The 14,912-nt window shown below is 32.0% G+C and overlaps 1 protein-coding gene across 3 annotated transcripts in view; it reads right to left on the bottom strand.

Annotated features, from left to right (window-relative positions):
• The window catches only part of LOC139513788 (GATOR2 complex protein MIOS-like), a 36,446-nt gene continuing 21,534 nt past the window's right edge, over positions 1-14,912 (bottom strand). For 2 of the 3 annotated variants that reach the window (XM_071302592.1, XM_071302593.1), the window contains exons 14-27: positions 12,687-12,808; positions 11,998-12,120; positions 11,484-11,559; positions 10,848-11,022; positions 10,249-10,320; positions 9,851-9,960; positions 8,827-8,996; positions 8,223-8,288; positions 5,784-5,856; positions 4,848-4,992; positions 2,593-2,634; positions 1,259-1,430; positions 838-946; positions 1-212 (exon numbers count right to left, since the gene is read on the bottom strand). In XM_071302592.1, the coding sequence (XP_071158693.1) occupies positions 25-212; positions 838-946; positions 1,259-1,430; positions 2,593-2,634; positions 4,848-4,992; positions 5,784-5,856; positions 8,223-8,288; positions 8,827-8,996; positions 9,851-9,960; positions 10,249-10,320; positions 10,848-11,022; positions 11,484-11,559; positions 11,998-12,120; positions 12,687-12,808 (1,643 nt within the window). In that variant the 3' untranslated portion in view covers positions 1-24. Of the gene's footprint in view, positions 213-598; positions 643-837; positions 947-1,258; positions 1,431-2,592; positions 2,635-4,847; positions 4,993-5,783; positions 5,857-8,222; positions 8,289-8,826; positions 8,997-9,850; positions 9,961-10,248; positions 10,321-10,847; positions 11,023-11,483; positions 11,560-11,997; positions 12,121-12,686; positions 12,809-14,912 lie in introns of those variants that run through there. The other variant, XM_071302595.1, reaches the window with a different exon arrangement.

Genomic DNA, 14,912 nt, shown 5'->3' with positions numbered 1-14,912 from the left:
AAATATATAAAATTTTATTTTGTGTCACACCACTGCTTTTAAACTCAGTCTTTCTAGATGATCTCGGGATACACAATTACATGTACATCCTGTTACGGGACATTCTGAATGTTCATCAAACCATTCAAATAAATGGGAAACATGTCCACCATGACGACAAGATTGACACCAAGAAAACCAGTCTTGAAAGGGAGATAATTTACTGTCTAAACCTGAAATTATAAATACATTATTTCAAAGATGACACTGGTTCTAATATTTTATGATTAGGAGACCACAAAAGATACACAAGGTAATAAAATAATATTATTACAAACATAATAAATATGGAAAATCGGGAGATACTAACAGTATTTGTATACGATCAGGATCTACTTATGTGTTCACCCCAAGTTTTTAATTTGGCTTGTTTCAATAAATCTTTGTTATTCTTTGCGGCGTTTTGAGATCTATCTTGTGTCTATTGGCCATTGTGTTGTGCTCCTTCATATTTTGTATTGCTCTACAATTATCTTCTCTATCTTTTCTCAAGAGGTTATTTTTCAAAACTAAATTTAAGATTTTCTTAATAACAAAAGACTACAGAGGAAATACAGACGTTTCACTTACCCAATTATTCCTTATGATGGTACAACCCTGTACCTGAGGGGGTGCCTAAATTTGTTCGATATGGATGTTGACTTACCCAATTTTTCCTTATAATGGTACAACCCTGTACCTGAGGGGTAGCCTAAGTTTGTTAGATACAGATGTTGACTTACCCAACTTTTCCTTATAATGGTAAAACCCTGAACCTGAGGGGTGGCCTAAGTTTGTTAGATACGGATGTTGACTTACCCAATTTTTCCTTATGATGATACAACCCTGTACCCGAGGGGGTGCCTAAGTTTGTTAGACACAATGCACAACGAGGTAATGGCTTCCTACATCCTGGACAGCAGGTAACCTGTAAAATATAACATGTACCTGTTACCTGAGAAATATATACATTTAATACATGTATACACAAAGATTGGCCATTATATGCAATTGCCTGATGGAGGTGTAATAATAAAATAATATGACAATGTGTGTAATTTCATCTTTGAAAACAAAATCTGATATGGATGTGTCTCTTTTAGCACTAAAAATCTGCAGAATTTGTAAAACCAAAAATTAATTGTCCATGACTTTGAACTTTGATCCTGAAAAATGTCTATAAAAAAAAATAACAATAGATAATTTAGCAGTGTACAAAAGAGAGACAAGTTCAACATACCTTTGGTCTGTTAAAATTAGCTGCCATAGGACCTGACATAAAAGGTAAAGATCTTTGCACCATAGGCAAGTTACAGGCAATACTTTTGCCACAGAAATTACAACTGATGAAAGCCTGCGATGGAACTCTGGTACTAGTATCATTTTGGTGCCAAATTATGTCTAGTTTGGCTCTGTAATAAAGACATTTTATAATTATAACAAAAATCTTTGGAACTAAAATTCTTTAACTGAAAATTAAAAATATTCTGTTCTAGGACACCCTGCTTTGTTAGCACAATAAAATGTGTATGTCTTAAGAACTGTGAAATCCCAGCAAAAGCAATACTATATTTTTATTCTTGGAAGTTAACTTCATAATTAGCATATGCAACCATTTATATTTGACCTCAACTGAATGGTAAACTTCATTTAACCCAAACTTTAACCTTTGATATCATGATATGGAATGTACAGATAAACAAGGAGACACATGGATGGATCAATAAACAAACCTGAAATCATCTCAATGGACAGAGACTGACAGATGATAGACCAAAAGCATAATGGTCCCTAAAATTATTCCAATATGGCATCAGAAATCTCTTGTCAGAATAACAAATAAATTTGAAGAAACACTTTCCATTACTAGTATTTCAGTCTTATCCATGTTACCTGATAACCAAAATATGATTTGTTTTTCTCCATTTCCTGACCTACTTGTTCAAGAAAACTAAATATATTTCACCTGTAGTGCCACAAGTGCCACCTATGCAACATTAGATAACTGAATATAACTCACTTGTATTGCCATTATTGCCACCTGTTTAACCTGAGAAATATAGATTCTACCACTGCATCGAGTGTGATACAATATTGATCCACTTGAGACAGTTAAATATTTAAAATTTAACTGTCGAGAGTGGATAAATATCGTATTACACGAGATTTGGTGGTAGAATCTGTTTCTCTTAATGATTTTCAAATAATATGCAGGTAAACGTATTCCTTCTTTTCGAATAATCTGCAAAATGATGTGTTCTTTCTATGTGACGTCATTAGACATGGTCGTCTTTTTTCATGCCGTCACAATAGGAAATTCCAAGGAAAGCAAGAAAATTAGACGTCTTAATCGGATTTAACCAATTAAAAACTGAGATTAAACAAATCCCACGTTGATTAATTTTTTTTATACAACGGGTGCAGAAAGGGATAAATTGCAGAATACTGAATATACCATGCTGCGCAACAGCACTGCCACGTCTGCCACCTGTGTAAGACTGGAGTACTAAACATATTTAATCTTAATGCCACATCTGCCACACGTGTTATACTAGATAAATAAATATAACTCACCTGTAGTGCCACAGCTGCCATCTGTCTAACATTTCTCTGTAGCTGGAAGTAAATTGGGGATATTTTTTGTAGTACTAGATTACTTATATGGATGGAGATTAATGTTTCAGCAAACTCAATGATATCTTGTAGTAATTAAAAGCATGACCAAAGTTATCTTTCATCATAATATATGAACTATCACTTTTCACAGATATATACGCTCATCTTACAAATAAAATTCAAAACAAATTTCTTATAAAAGAAGCTTTAAGGGCATACGATACAGTTTTGATCCCATATTGAAATTTTGATGAAAATTTGCATATAGGCTATTTTTCACCTGATTAAATCAAATATGTAATAAAATATATACCTTCATGTGCTACTGTTTGAGTAAAATGAGGTCGAAATTTCAGATATTTGCACAAAATTCGGATTTTTCAACGAATTTTTCCTTTCGAAAGAAATACATAACTTTTTTTATTTTGAAAAATGAACACAAGCTGTTAAATTATCTGTAATTTCTTTTAGATAAAAATGTTCTTCAAATTTATGCATTTTATTTTACAAATAACTCATATTTATCAAATATTCATGAATGTAGAAAAAACATCATTTTTTGCTGTATACAGTAAAACCTGTATAAACCGGCCGGCTACGGGACCATGAAAAAGGGCCGGTTTGGACAGTGAGCCGGTTTATTCAGGTTTCTGTTTTGACCGGAAGTTAATGACTTGTGACGTCCGATATTTTGCATGAAAAAATTCTCTCTGATTGTAAATTATATCTGACCAATTAAAATACTTCACTTCGTTTTTCATTGTTTGCATTTGCATCATAATGCTCGCGTTGTTTGGATTGTAAGACGAGAATTTCGATTTACTCCCATGATCAATAATTTGAAATGTTGGAATGGCCGATTAAAAAGCCAGAATATTATCAAACGTAATGTCATCACTTTCGAAACGTTGTTGTACAGTGTACAATATGCATTGATTGTTGTCATCCGGGTGTTTTTTCATTATCAAGGTCATTTGTTTAGGGGTTCACAACAAGGAACCAAGGATTTCGAAATTACGATGTGAATTTTTTACCACTCGCTATTTTAATTTGTTTATCCAAGTTAAAACGTAAGTTCAATCCGAGATATATATTCGGTGTGTCTTTTCGTTTAATTGACACGTTTATAATGTTTTAATAAATAATACAGCTCACTACTGTACGATTGTAGGTTCACAGTTTGACACCTGACTAATTGATTATCACGAAAAGTTATATTGTATCAACAAATATGTTTTGATTTGCATATCGATCATTGAAATTAATTAGACAAACCGGCTTTGACAGGTAATATATAATGTAATTAAGAGTATTGGGACGTCATAATAAGACCGGAATTCGGAATACACAGGGTCCGGTTTACAAAGGGTATTTTATCAAAGACTTTGAATGGAAAAATATGGGACTTTCATTTTCGGCCGGAATGGACAGGAAACCGGTTTATTCAGGGTCCGGTTTAATCAGGTTTGACTGTATTTTTAAAATTAAAAAAAATTGCACTATTGACATTTTCTTGAAAACTGGTACAAATAATCTTCATACTTATTCAAACCAAATATTATTTTAAAAAAGAGGTGTCCATGAACTCGTTTTCAAATTAAATCAGTTTGAATGATAAAAATCAGTCGAAAAATGCATCTTTTCCTGATATGTCACAGTTTGATGTCGCGAAAATAACATTTGACCTCCCCTATAACTGTATCATATGCCCTTAATGCACTGTTCCTACTTTATATTGTCAAAAGTATTATTTATGGTAATAAGCAAAATCCTTATCTTTTGACATTAAACATGTTTTTGTGTGTGCGTCAGATCTTTTAAATGATGTCATACAAAAGTATTCCACATCAATTTTACAATCAGATCCATAAAACTAATTTGATGCCAAAATAATCAATATAAATTTTCTAATATAAAATTAATCCACCTAAGATCTTACCACTTGATCAATATAAATTATCCAATTCAAACGAAATCCACTCATTTGATTCAAAAGTGATAAATTTAACACCATTCCTTTATATTGACATCAAAAGTGATAAATTTAACACCATTCCTTTATATTGACATCACTTAATTGATGCAAAACTAATCCACATATCATTTTACCACTAGATTCACATTACGTATCAAATAAAAAGAAACCCACATCACATCCACTAATGTAACTACATTACTTATTCGTTACAATAGTTATCCACATAAAGTCTTACCATTGGATCCACATAACCACTTTTTCTTTGTCTTCTTTAGTAATATCACAAGGCATGCTATAAACAATGGATAAAGCTACAGTCTGTATGTCACCAGTTCTATCTAGATGTCTTTGTAATAGGTCTATACCATCACTTGTTAAACCTAAATATACCAAACTGTAGCATGACACTTGTGTTCTCTTATTTTAGAGCTATTTATGTTTCCAAATAATTAAATAAAAAATCATTTTATTAGAATCTCTATGATGTTTTTTTAATGTTAATCTTTTTCTATGAAATTTATTTCAGAAATTTTTTCTTGTACCATATCTACTTCACTGTCAGTAGTTCACAAAACATTTGTTTTTTTTTAATTGAAAAAAGCAACAATACTCTTATAGGACACAGTGCAAAAACAACACTCAAGCTGTATGCAAAGATACGTGTAAGAAGAATTTCTTTGGTTTTGAAGAATTCTGTTACTATAATTTTATGTTGCAATATACATTTAGAATCAAAACACTCAATGTATAATATATGATAGTTCATTTGCACAAAAGATGTCAGAACTAAAATTGTAAATCATTAGTGTCTTTCATATTTGCCACACCAGCCTGAAATTTTAGCCGGTTGCTTCACTTCACCTATCTCAAGATATTAGCAACTATAAGTCACCATAAGATTAAGGTTAGTTTATGACTGAATAGTTGTAACTCATTAGATTATTAATGACTAAACCTGTTAACAGATTATTAATGACTATACCTGTTAACAGATTATTAATGACTATACCTGTTAACAGATTATAAATGACTATACCTGTTAACAGATTATTAATGTCTTTACCTGTTAACAGATTATTAATGACTATACCTGTTAACAGATTATTAATGACTATACCTGTTAACAGATTATTAATGTCTTTACCTGTTAACAGATTATTAATGACTATACCTGTTAACAACAAACCATCCAAATCTCCATTTTCTTTCACTTCCTTTATCAATGATTCCATAAACTCTTGAAGCTTAAACATACAAATCATCAATTACTCATTTAATAGGATTGTAAATTATGATATTATTATATAAAAGTAAAATCACTTTTCCTTTGTGCCATCAAAATTTTTGTTTAAAGTTGTACTATAATGGCTCTAGTAATTTATAATTGGACCGACTTTACTTTTCGGTCAATGTATGTTCTATGTACATTTTGCTCTTTTGGTTTCCATTTAACACTAATAACAGATAAACACAGAAACATAAAATGTTTTAAGCAGAGGTACTGCTCTTGCAGCATTTAAAAGTGAAAAAGATACCAAAGATACATTCAAACAAGTCGGAAATAAAATGACAACACCATGGCAAGAAAAGAATAAACAGCTGCGCCATGAGCGCATGATACGCCGACGTCTTGTGTGTAAGTTTTATGCAATAATCATAAATAGTTACTGAGAAAGTTTTAAGCAATAACCATATATCGTTTTTGAGACACGGCGGGACATGTGAAACCCCCCATCCTGTTTTTTTTTTTACAAAAACTAAATTCAATAAAAATAAAATTTTGAATCAAAACTAAAAAGTATACAGATCTTTAGATTAATATAGAAAAGAAGTGTGTTAAGTTTTAAGCAATAATCATAAATTATTTTTGAGATAGGGCGTGACATGTAAAAAAAAACTCCCCTGTTTTACAAAATACTCAATAACTCAAAAATAAAATTTTGAATCATCCCCAAAAAGTATACAGATCTTTAGATTAATATAACAAAGAAGTGTGTAAAGTTTTAAGCAATAATCATAAATTTGTTTCTGAGATACGGCACAACATGTAAAAAAACCCTCCCCCTTTTTTACAAAATACTCAATAACTCTAAATTGAAATTTTTAATCATCACCAAAAAGTATACAGATCTTTAGATTAATATAACAAAGACATGTGTAAAGTTTTAAGCAATAATCATTAATCATTTTTGAGATATGGCGCGAAATGTAAAAAAAACCTCCCCCTTTTTTACAAAATACTCAATAACTCAAAAATGGAATTTTGAATCATCACCAAAAACTATACAGATATTAAGATTAATATAACTCAGAAGTGTGTAAAGTTTTAAGCCATAATCAAGAATTGTTTTTGAGATACGGTGCGACATGGGGAAAAAACACACCCCTGTGTTAGTTACAAAGTGCTGTAACTCAAAAAGTTTTAATCTTATTTTCACCAAAAGGTATACAGATCATTATACCATCATAAGAAACAACTATATTAAGTTTCATGAAATTTGGATAAGTCGTTCTCAAGTTAAGGTGCAACATGTTTACGCCGGACAGACGGACGGACGGACGGACAGACGGATGGACACCGGACATTTAAAATTGAGAATGGAAATGGGGAATGTGCCAAAGAGACAACAACCCGACCATAGAAAAAAATACAGCAGAAGGTCACCAACAGGTCTTCAATGTAGCGAAAAATTTCCCCGTAGGCATCCTTCAGCTGGCCCCTAAAAAAATATATACTAGTTCAGTGATAATGAACGCCATACAAATTTCCAAATTGTACACAAGAAACTAAAATTCAAATAATACAAGACTAACAAAGACCAGAGGCTCCTGACTTGGGACAGGCGCAAAAATGCGGTGGGGTTAAACATGTTTGTGAGATCTCAACCCTCCCCCTATACCTCTAGCCAATGTAGAAAAGTAAACGCATAACAATACGCACATTAAAATTCAGTTCAAGAGAAGTCCGAGTCTGATGTCAGAAGATGTAACCAAAGAAAATAAACAAAATGACAATAATACATAAATAACAACATACTACTAGCAGTTAACTGACATGCCAGCTCCAGACTTCAATTAAACTGACTGAAAGATTATGATTTCATCATATGAACATCAGGCACAATCCTTCCCGTTAGGGGTTTAGTATCATACCATCATAACAACATATATGAGAAGATCATAACCCGTGTCATGCCAACAACTGGTTTTTGAATAAATGTGTTTAGTTCCGATGCAAAGACTCAATATGAATCAATATTAACGCCAAAAAATGCAATCTTTAATGACCTGACAACAGTATCATAACTATATCCCTTCTTAATAAGTCTATTCAAAGGTTTTGTTAGTTTTTGAGGTGAATACTGACACCTTTGTGCTTTATAAAGAATATTTCCATAAAAATTGGAAATGAAATACCTGAACGTATAATTTGTATACCATAATACGTCCCGTCAAAATTTTGACGGGCGTATAAAAACATATAGCACCTGTGACTAAACAGATCCTGCTCCACATGTAGCACTCATGACTAAAAGTTTCCTCTTCAAAAGGGTGCCTTCTGAAACTTGTTTTAAAAAGACATCACTTATAGTGTATGTATATGGCCTACCTTACTGTCTGAAAGATATAGTGCAGCAAAGGCCACTCTGTCACATAGATTAAGATCCTTCATGTCCTACAAATAAAGGAAACAATCTTTGTAGACAATCAAATCCTAAAATATCATATAATAATATGAGGGTTTCATTTATATCTTTTTTCCAAAATGTATCACTTTTAAGTTATACTAAACAAAGCAGCAAGTCATTTTCATAAATATTTTTTCTCAAGAGCACTAATTATATATTAAAAATATTATATCCTATTCTTTTTAGACACAAAAAAATGTTTCAATCTGTGATTTTTTTTCATCATTTATACTTTATACAACTGTTGTAAGTAGTAAATCCCCAAATCTTTGAAATAAATTTTTTGAATGATTGTTTGGTGTTTAACACCATTGCCCACTTTCAGCATATCAATATAATATTATGTAAACACAGAAACCTGAAAAGTTATCCATAGCTGGAAAAACAAATTAATCTATAATATTGTGGAAATCAACAGTAACTGCCAATTCATTTACTTTTATTGTACATTTGCACTAGTAACTTTAATTCCTAATGAGAAAAATGTCTTATTCCCTTTTAACATGAAACATATTCAAAGTATACCAGAATTTCTTGATAATTGTCTTTTTCACATGATAAAAATGCAAATATTGCTCTGAGGTATGGATCGGTTAACTTGTGTAGTAATGCGGAACAGGTTTTCCTCCATAAAGTTTGTTTATCTTCTGAGTAACCTGATATCGCCATGGCAACAGCATTCATCATTGTACTGTCTGTAAAATAGAAAATTATACAATTTATTAAAAAATGATTTATCCCATTCTTTCTGTTTGTAAAAGTTTCACCATCTATAATGGGGGTCTGGGTTGGAGTTACAAAATAATTTGTTAAAATGAGCTGATTTATAAACAATTATTAGGCACAAAAAGTGATAAGAAAAGAATTGATTTTAGATATCCTCATATAAGCAGGACTAAAATAATACTGCAAGAACAAAATAAATGTATAAAACAAAACACATTTATGATTATGTAATTCAGGTTATTTCAGAATTGGTGTGATGTTAGTCTTATATAATGATGAAATATCCTTGTATTATTGTGCAATTAAGAATCCTTGAGTGATTGACATCACAATAATTGAAAAAGCATGCACTGCACCGATTCATATGACCCACACAATATTTGATCTGATTATAGTTATTACAATGGAATGTCACTGGATCATTATGCAAGAGGCAGGAAATAGAAGAAAACAAGAATGTGTCCTCAGTACACGAATGCCCCACTCGCACTATCATTTTCTATGTTCAGTGGACCCTGAAATTGGGGTAAAATCTCTAATTTATTTGGCATTAAAATTAGAAAGATCATATCATAGGGAACATGTGTACCAAGTTTGAAGTCGATTGGACTTCAAATTCATCAAAAACTACCTTGACCAAAAACTTTAACCTGAAGCGGGACAGACGGATGAACGAACGAACGGACGAAAGAACGAACGGACGGACGGACGAATGGACGCACAGACCAGAAAACATAATGCCCCTCTACTATCGTAGGTGGGGCATAAAAATTCTATCTTTGAACTAAAGTTTTCACCCTGTTTGAAGAGTGATTAACCATACCTTCTGCTTGATGCTTGTATTTTCCACTGAGTATTTCTATAGTTTGTCCAAACTTCAAGTTAAACAGTGCTATCGCTGCAGCCTTTGATGTCTGTCCATTTTTATGCAATCTGAAATATTTATGGTGAAGATATAGAATATAATGAACCGTTCAACTTTAACCAAAACATTCATTATCTCTCTTCTCAATCAAAATTTGCAGGAGAATTTTGAAAAATTAGAAAGATTTACTTTCTACTTCTTTAAAAATTGTAATCAGGTTTTTTTTAAGAACTAAAAAATTGAAGTAGCATTTGGGACCAATCTTTAAAATGATATGAAAAGGCTTACTGGTATGATATGAAAAGGCTTACTGGTATGCTAAAAAACTGTTTAACTCAATATTGAACAACACTTACTCTTTGAGAAAAAGATTTAACCCTTCTGTGTTATCACTGTTACCCCAGCCACACAACTGTAAAACCTTGTCTCTACAATAGGTAAAATATGTATTAATACACATGATAAGACTAGATAAAATGTTGACACCGAGATATCTCTGGCCTATATGTAAATTTGATAGTATAATACAAATGTTGAAATTAAAATGGCAATGTTTTAACATGTTAACTGTGCAAAATATTCAATACCAACTAGTATGTACCGGTATTTGTTTAGGGGCCAGCTGAAGGACGCCTCCGGGTGCGGGAATGTCTCGCTACATTGAAGACCTGTTAGTGACCTTCTGCTGTTGTTTTTTCTATGGTCGGGTTGTTGTCTCTTTGACACATTCCCCATTATTATTCTCAATTTTAATGTCATAGAACCATGTTTGAAGGTACAGTGCCAAATTATCTCAATAAAAGTGAGAAATGCCAATGTGTATAGAACTGCATACCAAATACCATTGTCTAATCATAAGTGGTTCTCTTTGAACTAACATATTAACACATTTGATTTAAGTTTTAAAGTCAATGAACCATAGTTAGGGGTTAGGGCCATATAATCCCATACTGACCTTTCTTCACTAAGATACTGTCTCATAAAGTATTTTGTACCAGTACTACCATCTGTATACTGGAATGACTGATATTTCATGGTACTGCCTTTGTTGAAGTCCATCAGATGATATACACCACTGTGTTTATAGGATTGACCCTGAGATTTGTGTTCTTCAACCATATCATGGGACACTGGTTTTAGTTAAAGGAATGATAAACAATGGACTTCAAAGAATTACTAATAAAAATTTGTAAATATTTTGAGTTAATATGTTTAATTTAAAAGGTAATCCACAGGTAGCATCCAAATGTTCTTCCTGTTTTCTTGTTCTTATACACATGTATAGCCACAATATTTATTGGTCTATAAAATCAATGATCTGAAAAAGTATTCTTGATGAGAACATTTATTGGGAGCACATCATATTTGGCTCAGCATGTCAGTCTAGTAGAAAGAAGGGATTATATTCATATCACATTAACCTGTTGTTGACCTGAATATGCATTTTAATTATAATCATCCAATTTATCATCTATCATATTTCTGATTATTTTATCATTTTATTTCATTCGTTTGTTTTTAGTACCTTCCCTAAACGGTACTGTTTCAAACAAGTTAAATAGATGTTATACCCTGACTGTATAAAGGATACATGATAACCATCTCCACATACCGTACAGCTTGGCATCTTCTTTCACTAGTTGTACATTGTGGAAAACATGATCAGACTGGCAATGTAAAATACAGTTGTAACTAAATGACAGATTACAGAAAACAATGTAAAGACTATCAAAATATTACAAAATTACATAAAGTCTTTCCTCATATATAATATATATCATGGATGTGAATGCCACTTACAAGTCATTATAATGAGGACTCTTCCGGGTGCCGGAGTTTCTCGCTGCATTGAAGACCCATTGGTGGCTGTTCTATGGTTGGATTGTTGTCTCCTTGACACATTCCCCATTTCCATTCTCAATTTTATGACATACAGTATAATGATGGCACTCCATATATCAGATTAGAGGATTATATATTTTTATATCGGATTAGAGGATTATATATTTTTTCACTTATGACAAAATGTAGGTCATGTTTTGTAAGTAAGATCAATTCCAGATCTGTTGTAACACTTGATTTAAGTATGATTTAGACAGACACACCTGTAACCCGTAACCTTTAGAAGCTCTGTCTTTCATCAGAAGTGATATATCTGTAGATTTTAGTTCCTGGTCTACTAGTTTCTTTCCATTTCCCCAGGTTATATGAAATTGTGGAGAAAATATCTACAAAACAGATTGACAACATTGTTAAAGTATAAAGTATTCTGTGTATAGGATATGCTTGGATTTAACACTAATTACTACCTACATGCAAACATATCTATTAATTTTCATTCAAGGGATACCTCAACAGGGGAAGTAAATGTACCAAGGTTGTTAATCAATCATCATTCCTTATGTACTGAAAGGCAATAGGTTTTTTGCAGCATCAAAAGTATTAAATCATATTGTAAACTTCTCTAACAGACATGTTTGTCTTGCTGTCTAATTGACCTAATAGCAAAGAACTTTATTTTCATTAGAAAGATCTTCATTGTTAAAACAAAAGACAATCCAGAAATGTGATGAAATCAATATGTTGTGTGCATACCAAACAAAAAGACGTTAAACAAAGATCGCAAGACAAAAGATAAAAATCTGAGAATCAATGAACAAATTTCAGCATTAAAGTCATGCCAAAAAATTTCATTGATTCATTCGTGAAGTATCCATCTAGTTTGGGGAAAAACCATCAAGACCATCATACAAAGAAAGAAAAAACTAGTTTACTGTGAAATGTTTAATCTTACCACAGGAATTCTTTCATGTACAATCATATCTTTGATAGCACCATTTGTACAGGCAATCAGTAGTCTGTTTTCTTGTTTGGGATGCCAGTTGAAAGCAGTGACATATTGTCCACCATTGTTAGCTGAAATAAAATTATGTATTTAAAATTAAAAGACAAAAAGGCCAACATATAGAAATTAGTAAGTTACATTGAAACTTTTTTCCTTGTTTTTTTGTGTGTTTTTTTGGTGTTAATTATGACTTAATACTATGAACATATTGATTTTCAATTTTACAGATATCTGAGTTGAACCTTATCATATTCTCATAAATTCAGAATTTCTAGTAATAAATATATTTTAGAATCTTTTCTCTAATGCTTGAAACAACTTGATTTTTTTTTTATAATAAACATAATAAACAAGCATTTCTTTTGTTTCTTATTGGTCAAAATTCAACTGTTACATTACATGTTCTTGCTTTCCTATGAATTTCCTATTGTACAAGCAAAACTAGAGGCTCTAAAGAGCCTGTGTCGCTCACCTTGGTCTATGTGCATATTAAACAAAGGACACAAATGGATTCATGACAAAATTGTATTTTGGTGATGGTGATGTTTTTGAAGTTCTTACTTTACTGAACGATTTTGCTTCTTACAATTATATCTATAATGAACTTTGCCCATTAGTAACAGAGAACTATATTTGGTAAAAATTTACATAAATTTACCAAATTAATGAAAATTGTTAAAAATTGACTATAAAGGGTAATAACTCCTTAAGGGGTCAATTGACCATTTAGGTCATGTTGACTTATTTGTAGATCTTACTTTGCTGAACATTATTGCTGTTTACAGTTTATCGCTATCTATAATAGTATTCAAGATAACCAAAAACAGCAAAATTTCTTTAAAAATTACCAATTGGAGGGCAGCAACCCAACAACCAGTTGTCCAATTCATCTGAAAAATTCAGGGCAGATAGATATTGACTTGATTAACAATTTAACTTCTTGTCAGATTTGCTCTAGATGCTTTGGTTTCATAGTTATAAGCCAGAAACTGCATTTTACCCCTATGTTCTATTTTTAGCCGTGGCGGCCATCTTGGTTGAATGGCCAGGTCATCAGACACATTTTTCAAACTAGATACCCCAAAGATGATTGTGGCCTAGTAGTTTCAGTGGAGATTTTGTAAAAGATTACTTAGATTTATGAAAAATGGTTAAAGATTGACTATAAAGGGCAATAACTCCTAAACGGGTCAACTGACCATTTTGGTCATGTTGACTTATTTGTAGATCTTACTTTGCTGAACATTATTGCTGTTTACAATTTATCTCTATCTATAATAATATTCAAGATAATAACAAAAAACAGCAAAATTTCCTCAAAATTACCAATTCAGGGGCAGCAACCCAACAACCGATTGACCAATTCATCTGAAAATTTCAGGGCAGATAGATCTTGACCTGATAAACATTTATATCCCCATGTCAGATTTCCTCAAAATGCTTTGGTTTTTGAGTTATAAGCCAAAAACTGCATTTTACCCCTATGTTCTATTTTTAGCGGTGGCGGCCATCTTGGTTGGTTGACCAGGTCACGCCACACATTTTTTAAACAAGATACCCCAAAGATGATTGTGGCCAAGTTTGAATTAATTTAACCCAGTAGTTTCAGAGGAGAAGCTTTTTGTAAAAGATTACTTTAATTTACGAAAAATGGTTAAAAATTGACTATAAAGGGCAATAACTCCTAAACCGGTCAACTGACCATTTTGGTCATGTTGACTTATTTGTAGATCTTACTTTGCTGAACATTATTGCTGTTTACAGTTTATCTCTATCTATAATAATATTCAAGATAATAACCAAAAACAGCAAAATTTCCTCAAAATTACCAATTCAGGGGCAGCAACCCAACAACCCATTGACCGATTCATCTGAAAATTTCAGAGAAGATAGATCTTGACCTGATAAACATTTTATCCCATGTCAGATTTCCTCAAAATGCTTTGTTTTTTGAGTTATAAGCCAAAAACTGCATTTTACCCCTATGTTCTATTTTTAGCGGTGGCGGCCATCTTGGTTGGTTGACCAGGTCACGCCACACATTTTTTAAACTAGATACCCCAAAGATGATTGTGGCCAAGTTTGAATTAATTTGGCCCAGTAGTTTCAGAGGAGAAGATTTTTGTAAAAGATTACTTTAATTTACGAAAAATGGTTAAAAATTGACTATAAACG

Source organism: Mytilus edulis, chromosome 2 (assembly GCF_963676685.1).
Source record: "Mytilus edulis chromosome 2, xbMytEdul2.2, whole genome shotgun sequence".
In the NCBI taxonomy this organism is placed as follows: Eukaryota; Metazoa; Mollusca; class Bivalvia; order Mytilida; family Mytilidae; genus Mytilus; species Mytilus edulis.
This window is presented reverse-complemented; position numbering and strand designations above follow the sequence as displayed.